Below are 16,808 nucleotides of genomic sequence, written 5' to 3'. Positions count from 1 at the left end.
TATATTTATCTGGATAAAGTAGATCTCCAATCCCAGTGCAACTGAAAACTTCCTGTCTTTCAGATTTGGATCCCAAGAAAGTGGTGTTACTACCTTCAACAAGGCAGCAGCATTTCCCACCTGGGCAGTGGGAGGTAGGTGCTATGCTTCTAAGGCTCCTGGAAAAGCTGAAGCTGTGTTGTAGTGATCAGCCAATTACTTATCCAGTTATTAACACTTAAGAGGTATCTAGAAATGAATGTTCCGTTGTGCACCAAAGCTAACAGTGTGCCTTTGTCCACCAGCGCATCATCAACTGGAGAGGTTCTGCCTTCCAGTGGAGGCAAGAAGGTGCCTGACGGGAGATCTGATCCTGGCAGTGGCAACTGTCTCTTGGGTATCCTGACAGGGATTCATGCACAGAGGTCCTGAGGAGGCAGGGTTCAATAGTCTCATGGTGAAGCAAGAAGAAATACAGTGGATACATACCAACCAGGTATTACATTTGGGCGCAATTACGATAGTTGAAATAAAATCTGACAGCTTGAAACTTGTCCCAGGCTGGAGAAGGTAAGTACCAGAACTCTTTGTGTTACCTGTGAAGGCTAAAACTGAGGACTAGTAACGATGTGTTGTAAATGCCTCCATGCCAAGTCGCAGACAGTTACTAGCTGGCAAGGAAGAACAGCTCTAGCAGCAGCCCTTTGCTATTATTAGAGACACCACTTGTGATTGTGTGGCGAAAATCAGTTTAATTTTGCACCTAAAGCAAGAATTCATTAGGTACAGAGCTTTCTAGTCTCCAAGACTGTGTGGAAAATAATGTTTTGGCAGTATTACAGACTAATTCCTTTACCAGTGAAAGGATTTATCTGGTAACAAAAATTGAGCACACTAAGTTGGGGTTGGCTCTTTGCTTCATTATCTCAGTTTAGACTCTTGGAGGAGGCTACAGGTTAGCAATGCAAGAGAAGAACCCAGGGAATGGAAGGAAATAGTACACACAAGACAGTAGTTTCAACACAACAGCTGAACAGCAGATGTCTTTTTTTATAAATAGGCTAGAAAAACACTTCTGCAGAGATGAAACACCAGCCAGAGGAAGATCCTCTTAGGCACAGGAGAATATGTAGAAATATTAACTGTATCTCAAATTCTTAGAGAAGCCTTACATCATGTTGTGCTTTAACTGTCCGCAAAGTCACACAAGTAAAATATGTCTGGTAGCAACTCTAAGAGTTGTGGTTGAAAGCACAAAAGGGGACCTCACTCTCCCCACGTGCAGGCATGCTGCCTTGGTTGCCAGGACACTAAGGAAAAAAAGGAGAACTTTGTGACTTGTGTTTTAAAAGATTCCTAGACATACGTTTAAATGATAATTTGGCAGCTCTTTTATCACTCCTGGTAGACAGGCAAGGGTACAGAATGACACAAGACTGAACTGACTGAGAAAAAAACACTGCCGTTGCCTGCAGTTGTTACAGCTGATCATTAGATGCTGGCATTTATTGCACATTTGGGGACAGAACAATTTCTATACAAACAAAGCAAGGTGCAATCACCATTTTTAATGAGCGTGCATGATCACACGTTGTAAAAAGCCTTTTTTAATAGAAATTACCTTATTGCAATTACACAGGAAGAGAAAGAGGGCTCTCAGGTTACAGTGTACAAAAAGCACATTGCTCCAATGGCAGATTTAAGAAGAATCCTTAAGTGTCCTGGGACTGAATGCTATCCAGTTTGAAAGATCTCAACTAAATGTCTTCCATGTCTCTATGCTGAGAGGTCTGAGATAACTAGTTTATCTGATTTGTCTCCAGTTTCAGAGGGAGATAAGACTTCATCTGTGTCATAGTCTTCTTCAAATGATCTGCAAAGATAAAAGGTAGGTCTTTAAAAGCTGTATTTTAGTGAAAGCATTTTCAGATCAATTATTTCAGTGACTGCTAAAGCAGCTGGCTAAAATACAGCAGTATGCAAGATGTTAAGCTCCAGGAGGGTATTTATAAGGCACTGAAAACAGTGTGGCAATAACCAGTATTCTGACAGCTGGCAAGAACTTGTGCTCTCATGCATCCTCATGTGTAAATTCTGGAACAACTTTTCCCTGGTGTTCACTGTAACAGAATTTGAATCCAGATTCAGTAGCAATTGTCAATAGCTCACAGTATCCTTAATAGTTCGGAACTGTTCCAAAATAAAATTGTCCAGCCCCACATCCAGGCCCTAGAGGAATACTGGCTTGCTCATCCTTGCACAGAAACACCTGGTTTCCAAAGCATCTTCTGGCTTAAAGTACATTTTGATATCCACAGAAGTACAATTGTGGCCATGCTGTCATGTTCCTCTCTCACGTCGTTTGAAGTTTAGTGTTTAGAGCCTGGGGAGGTTTGGCTGTGAATTCTCAGCTCCAGACAGTTGGGCTCCATGCTCTACAGCAGAAGATGTTGCTTTGGGGGGGTCACATACCATTCCTATTCCTGAGAAATGATGTTTTTAAGATGTTTTCCCTCTAGACTCTGCACACCACAGGTTTACTTCTCAGGGCTCCCAAATTCAAATCCATCCTTTTGTTCTGAAAGCAATCAAAATAATGCTGCTTATGAAGGAAATGCTGCAGCAGGTGTTCCAATGGCAAGCACAGGCATAGCTCTGGTTTGTTCAGTGGCAAACTGTGTTACAACAAGGTTATCTCTTTCGACAGCCAAGCATGGGTGGTGCCAAGAGAGAATGGTCTGCCCCATCTTATGCTGTTTTTTGCTTTGCTAGCCCAGCGAATCCTTGGAGCCTGTCACTATCTATTTCCTGCTGTGGGAAGGATTCTATGCTATAGTCTGGCGATCCCTGTGAAGAGAAAAACAGCACTGGTATCTTCTCTTCCATAGAAAGCACCTGCTTAGTAATTCTGCCACCTTCTGGATCTCTTCATAAGTGGGAGAAGGGAGACAATGGTCTGGATCCTATACCAGTAACTGTTCTGGACATGCATGCAAGCATACTATGCCCTTTTTGCTCAAGGGGTAGGAGCCTCTGTGGCCCTGCCTGCCCTCTGCTCCCCACCTGGCAGAGGATTCTGCATCTTTGTACCTGCTTCAGATTCCCTAATGGCTTCTTGGTTTAAGATGATGCAGCTGAGGAAAACTTTTTATTTCCATTTTCATGCTGTTCTTAGGAATGTTGCTTTTGTGTCCCTTTTTCCTTCAATTTTACCAATTTCTGTTAGCTTTATCCCCTTTTATCCTATGCACAGAATGGGACCTCTTTCCTGTGTTGTTTTTCTTTGCCTTTTGCTTCTAGACTAAACCTTCTCATGTCTGCTTCACAAAGGTGCTTGCCATTCTTCTTTTCCACTTCACTGTTTTTTTACCCCTTAAGGCTCAACAGTGCCTGCCTTTCCCCTCAGAAAAAAATTGCTTGTCACGTTTACAGCTAGGAAGCATCCCCGGGATAGCTTTTCCATCAGATTAGCACTAAAGATAATCACCTTCTCTCCTTCCAGGCCAGTTTCAAAACTTCACAGTCCCATAAATACACATGGGCTCATGTAAGTTAAACACCCTTTCCTCAAGGCTTAGCCATAGCAACTTGAGCTTGTTTTGAAAAGGCAAATTACACCAGAAAATTCTTTGTCCTTCCTTATGCTGCTGGGTTCATGAAAGTGAGTAAGAGAGCTAGGAGGGGGCTTGAGTGAGACCAAAAAGTGGTCTAAGCTACCTAAACCAACCTTATCTGATCCTGAGTCTTTGCACCACCTATCCAACTCTGAGCAGGACTGCTCTGCATTGTGGCCTTGTTCCTTGTTGCTCAGGTGAAGGGGATTTTTCCTCTCAACAGATGACAAAAAACACGGCCTCTTCCCCTCTTTCTCTTCCTCTGGTGAAAGATCTCTTTCCATGAAGGCAACTGTGGCTTCCATGTATGTTAACTGGCTTAAACTATTTCTGGAACAGTGAACAAAGTGGCCATAACCTGGACTGCAAGCAAGGATTGCTGCAAGGCCAGTGCTTCTATCAGCATTAAGAGTTTGTGTTGGTCAGATTCAGCTATTGCTTCAGCCCTCAAACAACATGTGTACATTCACCAGGAAACAGACTCCCTTCATTGAGTCTCATACTGAGAGCATGGCTGAGAAGTCTTCAGATCAGCTGAAGCTTCCAGTGAAACATGATGCTTCGTTGTTGTCTTGAGCAAGACAAAGCATTTCTCTTATTTTTGGTGTCTGCAGCTCTCAATAGCATCCCTAATGTTGCTCTGAGGCTCCACTATGTCTTGATGGGATTCCTGTGCAGGAGCAGTGATCTCTCACAGGCAAGCTTGCAGCCAGCCAGCCAATGACTTGTTCCAGAAACCTTCCATCCAGAGAAGCTATGGACAGGGTACTGTTACACAAGTGGTACACACTAATTCATCTGCAATTGCTGAATGGTGGTTACTTTCAAATGTATTAGCAAGACGAATACCAGATTTCAGATTCTGTCACCTAACTTAGCCAAAAATCTTCAGGTCTCTCATAGATCTCAAATTGTCTTGGTTTTGTCCCTCCTCCCCGTTTCTGTTATCCTCAGAGGTCAGCAGAAACACTGCATGTGCAGAAACTCAATGCCTGTTTCTGGCAAATTTCTCTGGGTGTCCAGCTCTTTGTTTTTCTTTTTCCTTTCTTTTTCTCCTGCATAGTCTGTTGCTATGCTCCACAAATGAGATCTAATCCTGCTGCCATGACTACAGAGCTTTTCAGGGGCTCTTAAAAGCAAGCAGCAAGGTTGCTGACATGCTCTTTACAGGAAGACACAGAGCTGTTCCAGAGAGGCTTCAAAAATCCGGTATCATCTGCCTCTTTTCTGCTGGTTTTGGTGAGTTTGGGGATTCATGGTTCTGCAAAGCTTTTATGGCAGACTACTATTTCTTTTTTGTGAAGAGGACACAGGTGTTGTAAAGCAGCTGCAGGGAAACAGCAATTTTATCTTCCATCCTGCATTACCTCATTTTCCATTGTGAAGGCCACAAAAAGGCAAGGCACCTCAAAGGAGATGAGGGAACAGCCCATAGCTGTTTGGATGCACATCACAGGGAGAGATGGAAACAGAGCTCTCAATAGCTTTGCAAAGCTCTGTGGCTAATTAGTAGGTGCTACTGTTATCCCAAGCAATTTCCAGTGTGGGAAGTTTTAAAATTATGCAGTCTTCTCAGTACTTTAATGGCTCTACAAATACTGCTCAAGAATGGAGGAAATCCTGAATCATGCAAGATTAGCATGGGGTAAGCACTTTCTGGATGTTTGTCTTATTAACCTGTAAACTTCCAGAGAAACACTCTTAAGAAGATTCTAATACAAACACAGATACAAAACATAATTATAGAGTCTCTATTAGGAGCCTCTGCAGGAAGCCCTTGCACACAAAACAGTTCTGGAGCAACTGCTCTGCCTAAATTCATTGACTCTAATGATAGTTGGAGTGTCTGTCCATAGTTTTATAGAGGGCTGCAAAAAATCAGTGTAGGGATGATCTTAAAAGTCTTTTCCAACCGAAACAATGGTAAGGTTCTATAATTCTATTGCAGTGTTTTAAAGAAAACGTCTCACTAAACTCAGCTCAAATACAGCTTATGAAGAATACACACTAACAGGCATGACGTTTGAGAGAAAGTAAAATGTTTTGGCTCAAGAAGGTCTCCACTAGGTATAATAAATGTAATAGAGCTACGGTTTCTAATCTATGACAGTGTGACATGGTCCATACATGGCCAAGACTAGCAAAAGTCATTTGATCTCTCTTTTTGTTTGACTTCCAAAACAAAAAGGCTTTGTCCTTTCCCCCAGCTAGCTTGATTTCTTCAGTGTATGTAGCTGAGTCAAATGGCTGCCCACAAAGCAGCCCATTGTGACAAATCTACCAGTACTGCCTTTTGGGAGCAACTGTTTCAGGCTTCACATGCTCCAGTGCTGAGTCCAAATGGTAAATCCACTAATCCACTACCTCTGTTACAAGTGGCACCTATGTGTTCCTACTGAACCTCAGCTGGAGCCAAGCGGTCTGTCCCTGGGGCTTACCCTTCTTGTAACTGCTCATTCCCAGACTCCTCAGCCACAAGAATCTCGTACTCTTCTGCAGCGTATCTGTCCCAGTCAGAGGGTTCAGGGCCATCGTTTTCCATGTCCTAAAAAGACCAGACAGTCAAGCACATCTCCCTACAGCTATTTACAGTAGGTCTAAACACATGAAACAGCACTTCTAAGAACAGTAAGCAACAGGGGCCCCCAACAGAAAAGAGACATGGACCAGCTGGAGCGGGTCCAGAGGAGGGCCACAAAGATGATCAGAGGGCTGGAGCCCTCTCCTATGAAGACAGGGTGAAAGAACTGGGGCTGTTCAGCCTGGAAAAGAGAAGGCTCAGGGGGGACTTTACACCTACATTTCAATATCTGAATGGGACTTACAGGAAAGCTGGGGAAGGACTGTTTAGAAGGGCTTGTAGTGATAGGATGAGGGACAATGGTTCTAAACTGGAGCAGGTTAGATTTAGGTTGGATGTGGGGAGGAAGTTCTTTATAATGAGAGTGGTGAGATACTGGAACAGGCTGCCCAGGGATGTGATTGAGGCCCTGTGCCTGGAGACATTCAAGATCAGACTTGATGTGGCCCTGGACAGCCTGATCTAGTTGGAGATGTCCCTGCTGACTGAAGGGGGTTGGACAAGATGGCTTTTGAGAGTCCCTTTCAACCCGATGCAATCTATGAACAGCTAGTCAAAAACTGCCTGAACTGAAAGACTCACTACGCTCTGAAACTACCCCAACACCTGCACAGGAATGACTACAAAAGAATGCATCCCTTTCTCTGTGAAGCTTAGACTGAGGCCTGAGCTGCCAACAGACTGAGCTTCATTTCTGAACTGCTCAACATTAATAACCACACATGTGCTTTGCTCTAGCTCAGCAAGTCTGCATCAGCGCAACTTGGTGATTAGTTAAAAAACTTTGTGATGTAAATCTTTAATGCAATGTTAGTTGTAACTTATCTTTTAAGGAACTTTTCACGGTTTGCTAAGTTTAGGCAAGTTTGGGAGGTGACAGAGTAACATCTTTATAAGCGTTCAGCCCCCTGCCATTTACTATAAAATGGGGAAAATAAGTTAAACCCCAGCCACATTTCTCTGCTTTTATGATGATTCAGTTTCAACAAACGAATAGGGTGGTTCTGGCTTGGGATATATTTAAGCCTTGAATCATGGAACCACAAAGTTTCCTTTAGAGGTTATGTGGGAACAGCTATTGGGGGAATCAAAGTTGGTTTTGGCATCCCCTCAATTTCACTGTACTTTCACCAGATAAGAGGTTTTTGGGAGATAGTCTTTAAACTGTAGTCACATCTGGTTTCACTGGAAATGGAAGGGGAGCCAGAAGTGATGAACTTCATAGCAGCAGCTGACAAAACTCAAGTCTCTGAACATCCCACAGCTAGTGGTGAGCAACAACTGGAAAATACAAAAGCCACAATCTCCTCTGGTATTTTCTCTGCTTTGGAAGAGAAGATGATGAATGATGTTGCAGCCAAGCTGATAACCAGGCACCATCTGCAACATCCAAACCTTACATCAGTCTGCCATCTGTGGCCTGGGCACAGAGCTGGCATCTCATCTGCCTTGGCTTCTGTGTTGTAAAGGAGGTCTGTCTCTCTGGTTTCGTTTAGGCTACGGAAAACTTCTAAGTGCTGCTTTAAGGATCAGTGTTCAACTCAGGTATTTAATGAACCTTCATATGTAGCTAACTGCAGCTGTGAAGGGGATGTGAACAGACAAATGGGATCTAAGGTTCTGAGTACCTCAGCATCTTTCTAAACTGAGTGAACCATACAACCTCCCTGGGCAACCTCCCTGGGCAACCTGTGTTCGACTGGCCTACTTGTGAAAAAAGTTTTCTTATATTCAGCTGGATTTTTCCTACACCCAAGCAACATTCCAAAGATGGGTTTGAGAAGGCCTGTATCTAAAAATAAAGGTGATGTATACCTTTTGCACTGCAAAGGGATCCCTCTGTTCATTGTCCAGGTACTTCTCTAAATTGAAGAAGGTGTTGTAGAACACATGAGCCATCCTGCACCTCTTCAGATCTCGCAAGGTTACTCTCCCTTTAGGAAAAAAAAAAACAAACAGATTTTTGTGTTAATTCTTACTTAGTCTTACCAAAGTTTTCATTACAACACCAGTATGCCAGAACATTATAAAATTTCTTCCCAAGTCATTGAAATATTTTAACATTATTCAATAAATGAGTATTATTAGGCTTGAATCTCACATACATATGGAGATTTTCCACATTGCTGTGAAATATGGAAGAATGTGAATGGGGATTCTCCAGTCAGCACATCCCATGGCTGGATTATATATGAGGCTTGTTGCTCCAGTGCCAGCAAGTTAATTCACAAGGTCTTGTTTTAGTATTTTGGACCTTCTGATGCATAACATTATGGCACAGTAGCCACTGTTTAGACCTTGACTTTGTGCAGTAATTTCAGCCCTGTGATTCTAACACAAGGCTCTACCTACTGATGGATTTCACCATAACATGTGATTTCCTCAGTCCACCATAGATCAAAGAAGATGGAACTCCCATTAAACAGGACTTACCTTCCCTCTCTGGCTTAACGAGATCAAGCATCTGACACAGCAAGTCATGAAATGGCAATGGTTCTATACCCATCACTTCCATCCGGTCACACTGCTCCTCGTAAAAGTACTCCAGTTCATACATGGAGAGCACTCCATCCCCATCCAGGTCCATGCACCGAAACCAGTACTCAATGCTACGGAAAAAAAAAAAAAGACAGGACTAGTGAAAGCACAGCACAGCACTCTAGGAAATCCGTATAGCAGAAAACAGCAGGGCACATTTCCCTTCCCCCATCCTCTAATGCTCTTCTGTCCAAAGGCTGGCGTGAGGTAACTTAAAGGGATTGATGACTAGCAAAACCATTCAATATTACATGAAACCTGTGCTATTTGTCCTCAAGAAACACAAATTATTGGACCAAATGTTGACAGTAAGTTGTTTTATTTCTAATAATCACTGGAACCCAAGCTGCCGTCTGTTACAGAAAGCAGTAGGCCACAGAAGTTTGTACAATATTATCTGCTCATTTCCATACTTTTACTAAGCCACAGAAATCAGTCAGACCTTGTAGCACTCCTTTTGTCTTCCTCTGAAATCAGGAGCCACACAAAATCAGCATAAGTCATGCGGCCTTCCTTTTGAACTTTGTTGCCTCTGGAAGACACATAAAAAAACACCACCTCCAAATCACAAAGCAGCTAAATGATCAAAATGTTATCAACCATTTTTTCAAAAGCTGCAAATCATTGCTGAGAGAGAGTGGGGCACTGTTACCCACTCCACAGCACCAACCCTTGTGTGCTTGGCAACAGGCACAGTATTTGCTGCCTTGCTGTGACTACAGAGTTAACGCTCATCTACCGCATCCCTTCCCACAACAAGTGCTGGGCTGTTTTGCCTGTTTGGAGATGTAAAAGCAGAGCTCTCCAGCTATCCCTGTGCCACTCTGGGCCATAAACACATACTGCTTGCACATCCCCTCTGGCTATGCCCAGCTTGTTCTACAGTGAGGTCTATATGTGATGATTGTATAGGATTTCTTTTTATCTTTGCTTTCTTAGGGAAGTCTCAATCCATTTTCAAGTAGCTTCAACTGGAGCACCACATTGAAAGCCATTCAGATCAGTGGAGATTTTTGGAAAGTATCTTGCATTTCCAATCAGCCTGAGAGAAATGTCTGTCATTCTGTCCCCAACCAGCATGCTGCTCCTCACCTCACCACGGCACCGCTGAATATTCGCTCAATGATCCTGTTTGATAAGGCTGGAAACAAAGAAAACATGGAGTAAATGAAACTATGTGGCAAATGAGTACCTACAACCAGTTGCTGAATCTACACAAAGCCATTTCCCGTTGCTGAAAGAACACCTTACTGGTCTCTTTAGCAGCACTTTGTAAAAATCAAAGATGATCCTCTCAGTATGTCTGCCTTTGCCTCCTCCCAAACACCATATTTCCCCATAAATACTGCAACTGTGTGTTATGGACAGAGGCAGTGGTACTCCTATTTGCTGCAGTAAGACTTCTCACATAAGCAAATCCTGCTAACTGAAGGAGATTATTTCAGTGGGTACCACAAAAGAAGTTCAATTATCAAGCAAAAGTCACACATCAAATCCCTACCGAACACTTCTTGGCAGACACAAGCAGTGGCAATCCTGCTGCAGGGAAGGACCATGAAAACCAAAAATCATTCCAGGTAAGGGGGAAGGCTCTGCCAGCTAGGAAATGTGTAGGATAGACTGTTGGCAGAGACACCAGCCAAGCAACAAGTACCAGTCTTGAACAGGGTTTACACATTGACTTCACCCTCCCAGATTGGTGACACATTCCCTTCAAACCCCCACCTTAGCTCCTTCTACATGTTCTCCATCACTTCTGACACACTAGCCAGGCAGATGCAACCTTCAGGAGCTCTCAGCTCTCCCTGGCACAGTGCTGATAGGCTGCTGCGCCACAACACTGAAGGCTTCTCCCCTTCACAGCACTCCTATTTTTGTCTCCCCAGCACCCTGTGCTCTCAAGCCTCCTGTGCAACAAATACTCCAGCCTCCCAGCAGGGACCAAGTCTCCCCTATCACCTATCCCAAGTCAGATACTCTTCCATTCTCGCCCCATCCAACCCTCCTAAACCCAGTGATTGCTACACTCAACCAGAACCCCCATGGCCTTCCTATAAACACCTGAGCTCAGGACAGAAGGGTGCTACACCGCTCTGACACAGACAAACCTACAGCATCACTATTATCACATCCCTTTCCTTCTTTCTTATTTCAGCCTGCTAGGATCTTGGCTCCTACAAAACACTGTCGCTAACCCCAGAGCTCTAGCAATGACTGACAACTTGTGACAGCTCCAGATCCTTGTAGCCCTACACACCAGAGCACTTTACTACATACTTCATCTTTCCTGTCACCTCCAGTCACATGTTGTGTTCAAACATCCCATTTTCCCAAATCCGCTTCTCTGTCCTAGACCTGCTTTCGTAAATTGTGCAGCCATCACATAGAAGAATCCAAGGCAGCTTTTTCTTCAGGATTAAACATGATGGTCAATAGCTCAAGCTCTCATCCAAGACATTACATTGTGAGTCCTAACAGGTAAGCACATGGGCATATCATGTTCTCAGAACATGGATAATCCTAAAAGTGCTGACCTGAGTGCCTCCATCTAGCACAACACATACAGAACAAGCACCTTTGGATTTTGTAGCCCTTTGTGGGTTTGTATTCCATTAACCTAGCACGGCCCTTGAACCTATGAAAACTCATAGACTCTGCTCAACTCGTAGAAAGGAGTTTCACACTGAATTTAGAGAGAGATTCTTTGGAGGGCACTGGCAAATTAAAATTCACTGAGCTTCACTGGACTCAGAATTTCTCCACACATGAGGAAATTGCTTTTCAACAATCTTTGAAGTTCACACAGGCTGGTCCTTCTTGTTTCTACTTCCAAGTTGCTGCAAAACCCTTAGCAAATAATAAGCAAGTTTTAAGACATTATTTCATCTTGTCTTTCTGGCAATGAACCACTTACAAACAGAAGCTCCTTCTCAAGCTTCTCACACAGAAGAATTTGAACTGCAGAAGAATTTCTCCATGTCTAAGCCCCTACAACTTGCTCCATTTACGTTTTTTTTAGGCACTGAATTAGAAATAAGCTTTACTCTTTATTAGGAACATTTTATTTTCATCCATCTGCTTTGTTCCACCAAAGCTTCCAGGCAGCATACCTTGATCACTGTACCTAGCCAGATCCTTCTGGCTGATGTAAAGATCATGGTCAGTATCCAGCTCCCAGAATTTACAGTATATAACATAGAAGTGCTCATAGGAGAAATAATCTGTGATCTGATTTATGTCATCCTCTTCTTCCAAGAGGGCAAGAGTCTGAAAGAATACAAATAAAATGGGAAGTTAAACCACGAAAAAGATGCAGTTAACAGCCAAAGTCCTCCAACCTCTATGGAAGTTGGATGAACACAGCACTGAGAGCTACTCCAAAATGCAGCCTTTTTGCCCTAAACAAAATTCTGTTGCTGCATTCCTTACCAGGCACTTGTGGAACATCTGGTCTGGCCATCCTGGCTAACATATGTATACAGCTATCTCTGCCACTCCTGTGAACAATTTCTGCTAATTTTCAGCTGCAGTGAAGAGTGTGGCAGACAAACAGGAACACAACTGCTGTCTCAGCTGGGATCTGTTACTTGTGAAACAGCTTCAACCTGCATCAGAAACTCTTAGAACCATTTACAACAGCAAGTCCACAGTCCTCCACAGGAACCAAGATATATCTTTATCATCACACATCATTGCCTGGCTCCTGATAGGCAAAGTCAAGTCTCACTCCAGAGTCATGCCTGGACTAGGGAAGGAGGAATGGATCCCAAGCAGATCAAACCAATCACACTGATTTTCTTGAACTGTCTTTAACAGAAATTACCCTGGTTTAATTGGGAGGCTTAGACAGATTTCCAACCACAGCATGCTAACATGCCTTGTTAGAAAACATTTCGTGACAACATTCTTGTTTCATTCCACTTCACACCTACTGCTGACCTTTACTCCACCTTCGCACCCACAGGAGGATATTGGACATTTACCAATGCCACCATTTTGCTTGCCTTCCTCCTAGTGCTGGGGCCATGGGACACCAGACAGCCTTCAGTCTAATAACTTGTGGCTGCAAGAATGTGAAAAAGCTAAGACTCAAGCAAGCTATAGGTCTGTCCTCCCCTGCCCTTAGAGCTTCTCAGAAGGGAGGAGGTGAAACACTGCCTAGGAGCTATCCCAGGGAGTTGTAGCTATGCTGTGCTACATGTAGGTACTGATGGTTCAATGTCAATTTTCAGTCATTTCCACATCTAAGGAACCCAACTGGCTCTCAACAAGTCTCACATCCTGATATAGACCATGTTCAGTGAAGTGCCATGCTGACACAACAGGATGGCACTGCCAGACCTGCAATATTCTAACCTGCTGACACTCGAGTATAAAAAGCTCTAATCAGTCACTTAGTAGCCTCTTCAGATTCTTTATGTGTCTTTCCATTTCTTTGCAGATTATCATCACTCGGGGAGACTTTTCCATAACTGATTTTTTTTCTTTTATAGTCCATACCAAAATACACTGTTTACACATGCAGCACACCACTGCCCAAGCGAAAGTGTGGTCTCAGAGCAGAACTGCCATGCTGCAGGAGATGAAAGGCAGAAGTAGATACGCAAGGATAAAGAGGAGTGTATAAAGGGAGAAAATAAGCAAGTAAAAGGTAAATTCTGAGGATTTGTTTATAATAGAGGTTAGGGAGGAATTGGGATCAGAGGGCTTGGACTGGCAAGCGACAATCCAAGAGAAGACATTTTTTTCATTAGTTGATGTGATCAGTGAGGCAGATTATGTTTGAAAGGGAGAGGAGTGTGAATTCATGCTTGAGGCTTTTGAGAAAGAAAGCCAACTACATCTGAAAGAACAGGATGCAGTAGAGAAGTCTCACTGCTTTAGTAAACTTTCAGGCTAAAGACATTTTTGCTTTTTAGGTTGGGCTGGAGGTGAGCAGTTTTGACTTAGAATCACAGAATTATTTCAGTTAGATAAGACCTTTTCAGATCAAGTCCAACCATTATCTAACTCTACCCGGCCTAGTGCTAAACCATGTCCCTTAATATCACATCTCTGTTCTTTTAAACATTTCCAGTGATGCGGATTCAACCACCTGCCTGGGGATTCTGTTCCAGTTTTTGATAACCCTTTCAGTGAATAAGTTTTTTCTAATATCCAACATAAACCTCCTCTAGTACAACATTTCCTCTTGTCCTATCACTTGTTACTAGAGAGAACAAACAGACACCCACCTTGTTATAACCTGGTGCTCTTTTGGGCAAAATATAGAGAGAACCAAGATCCAGATCCTGAAACCTCTGCCCAACATAAGGATACATCACAGGGATTGTAATAAGAACTAAGCTTTATTCATTAACTTTTCTGAAGAAGCCTACTGCAGAAGTGGAAATTGGCTCATGAAACACAGGATCTCGCAGTTGCACAGCAGAACATGGCTGACCAGTCAGTGGGCTAATGGCTGGCTGTCAGTCAGGAAACTGGCTGTCCTATACACCACATATCATAGGCAATCCAGCAGCTATTCTTGGCTGCTCAATGAACCACTCAACAGAGGTCAACTGCTGTGTCTTTCTTCCATTCCTTTTTGGCTAGATTAGGAGCCAACAGCCATATCTGCTTGGTGTAGCTTGAGAGCAGGTGCGGTTTCCCCTGACCTTCTATCAGTGCACTCCTGGCTACACCAGTCCTTGGTCTTCTCTCATCTCAAATCTGACAACTCCTCCACTAGGTCCAGCACTCTCCTGGCACTGAGTCTTTGAGCTCCCTCAACGCTTGGTACACAGATAGAAGAATGAAGGCATGATGCATGCTGTATCTTGTTCAGGCAGAAACCAACATACTTGCAAGAAGTTGCTTTTCCTCAGTTCTGTTAGAGTGATCTTCCCAGACCAGGATCGATTGACTGTGTAGAATATTCTCTGTATAACCTGCAACACATGAACAGTGCCCTTGAAGTCAACTCCTGAAATACACCAGCTTGGGAATTTAAATGCAGTAACTTTGTTTATTCATGCATCCTAAGGGGACTTCTTTGAAAACTTATCTGTGATCTTTTTTTATTGACACTACTGTCCTTAACTCACGATGCAGTCTGAAAGAAACATTTGTCCCTGAAACAATCCATTTCCACTCTGCAAATATTTTCACTGCTCTTAATTCACACTGTTGAGCATGCAGATGCATTATTTATGTCAGCAAATATGTTAAAAGTGCTGATAAAGCACTTGGAAAATGAGTTTTTGCAGGTTTTAGACACTGTAGCTTACATGGATCTCAACTGAAAGTGGTCTGCACAAGAAAAAAAAGTAAATCCAGACTTTTGAAGAGGAAGTGGGACATCTAAATGAAAGCCACAGTTGATATCTGACCCATTATTTCTATAACAATGCCTCATCCTCAGTGGCTCCACTAAAAGTAAGCTACAGATTACCTGTCTGCATTATCTTAGGTAGGTGTCAACCTCATTTGTCTCCTTTACTGATCTGCCTCTAGTGAAAGTGAGCAAAAAGCATGGGGGGAGATGCACAGAATTCTGATGACTCGAGAAACAGGTCACAGTATGAGACTGAGAACACTGCCAAGTACCTAAAAAAGCAAGCTGAACACTTCTTAGTTGGCTCCTTCTTAGCTTGGCAAACATCACAAAGTGGGGGGAAATGCAATTATGTGATCGAGTACATTCAAGAACATAACAGGGGAAAACAAGCAACTTCAAGAGAAATTAGAAATATAATCAATATGACTATGAGCACTGAAATCTAGGGAATATAATTCTGTCAACCACACCTAAGATAAGCCAACCTTTGATGTCTCTGGTATCATGTTAACATATTATTCCAGAATTTTGGTAAACCTGAGTAGTACATGCTATTTCAACACACATACAAAACTCTTTACACAACAATAAATAAATTATTGGGGTTGATCTGCTTAAATGGGATGGGTTTGTTTCTTAGCTAGAACTATCTTCAAGTGGGCAATCACCATTTACAGGCCATACTTTGACTGCATCACACAAGCACTGGTCCTTAGTCCAGAACAGATCTAGAACCAAGGATGAAATTGTGGCCTACAGTCTGCTTTGGGATACACAGATTAGTGAGACAGTAAGTGCTGATGCACACAAATAATTTTGAGAGTAACAAGAGTGATTTGAGAATTCAAAATGTCTTCCAAAGAGAAAACACTACTATATTCAACCTAGCTGAACGTGACACCTATTATTACCTATCCTGGTCCTTAAAAGCCTAACTTGGGAGGTGTGAAACAGCGTAAGACTTTTTATCTCTCATGAAATACATAACTAAAAGCTGAAATCAGCCTAATTCAGCAAGATAAGAATGCATTTTTTATGCTGCTACTGAGTAATCACTGGGCAATTCCTAAAGAAACTCTGCCAGCTCTTTATTACTCCAGACTTCAAGGACGGACTAGATGACCTTTGAAGGTCACTTCCAGCCCGGACCATTCTATGATCTAAAGCTGGATGTCAATTCAATTAACAACAAACCAACAAACAAACAAACTCTATCCTAACTATAGCAATCACTGAGTAATGTTCTGTTGTAATGGCCTGTGTAATGCAAGAGGTCAGATTAGGTAATCACAATGATCTTTTCTGGTCTTAAGCACAATAAGGCTCTATGTTTATTTCTTCTTTAATGCCTCTGGCAGCCCCTGCCATTCTGGACTCTATTTTTGGATTTTGTTTGGCCTTTGCTTCCAGATTACACAACAGCTCAGAGACTGAAGTGGATCTCACCTCATACATAACCCATTATCACACCTGACAACTTTGTAGTAATTCTTAAAGAATTCTCGCACCATTCCAAAGACTCAGAAAAAAGACCCCTAAACAGCAATTTTTCTTCTCCTCTGCCTGCAGGATAATAAAAGATAACAAAATACCACTGTTTGTGACATGACTGGCTTCATTTTTCACAGTGTGGAAGGTTATTTATTCTGAATGCAGCATATAAGCCTTTGGAAGGGGGAACCCCTTCCTATTTGCCCATAATTCTCATGTAAGCTACCTCCAGCACCCAAGCCATTGATGGTGCAGTTCCAGACCTTTCCCCAGTCCTCCCATAGAA

The 16,808-nt window shown here is 42.8% G+C and overlaps 1 protein-coding gene across 2 annotated transcripts in view; it reads right to left on the bottom strand.

The window, feature by feature from the left end:
- Window positions 1–1,537: 1,537 nt before the first annotated feature.
- The window catches only part of PPP2R3A (protein phosphatase 2 regulatory subunit B''alpha), a 40,174-nt gene continuing 24,903 nt past the window's right edge, over window positions 1,538–16,808 (bottom strand). For both annotated transcript variants that reach the window (XM_054385908.1, XM_054385909.1), the window contains exons 6-14: window positions 14,556–14,642; window positions 11,823–11,979; window positions 9,805–9,853; window positions 9,155–9,244; window positions 8,604–8,783; window positions 7,990–8,104; window positions 6,032–6,138; window positions 5,990–5,994; window positions 1,538–1,841 (exon numbers count right to left, since the gene is read on the bottom strand). In XM_054385908.1, coding sequence (XP_054241883.1) covers window positions 1,756–1,841; window positions 5,990–5,994; window positions 6,032–6,138; window positions 7,990–8,104; window positions 8,604–8,783; window positions 9,155–9,244; window positions 9,805–9,853; window positions 11,823–11,979; window positions 14,556–14,642 — 876 coding nt within the window. In that variant the 3' untranslated portion in view covers window positions 1,538–1,755. The remainder of the gene's footprint in view (window positions 1,842–5,989; window positions 5,995–6,031; window positions 6,139–7,989; window positions 8,105–8,603; window positions 8,784–9,154; window positions 9,245–9,804; window positions 9,854–11,822; window positions 11,980–14,555; window positions 14,643–16,808) is intronic.

Source organism: Indicator indicator, chromosome 13, assembly GCF_027791375.1.
Source record: "Indicator indicator isolate 239-I01 chromosome 13, UM_Iind_1.1, whole genome shotgun sequence".
In the NCBI taxonomy this organism is placed as follows: Eukaryota; Metazoa; Chordata; class Aves; order Piciformes; family Indicatoridae; genus Indicator; species Indicator indicator.
This window is presented reverse-complemented; position numbering and strand designations above follow the sequence as displayed.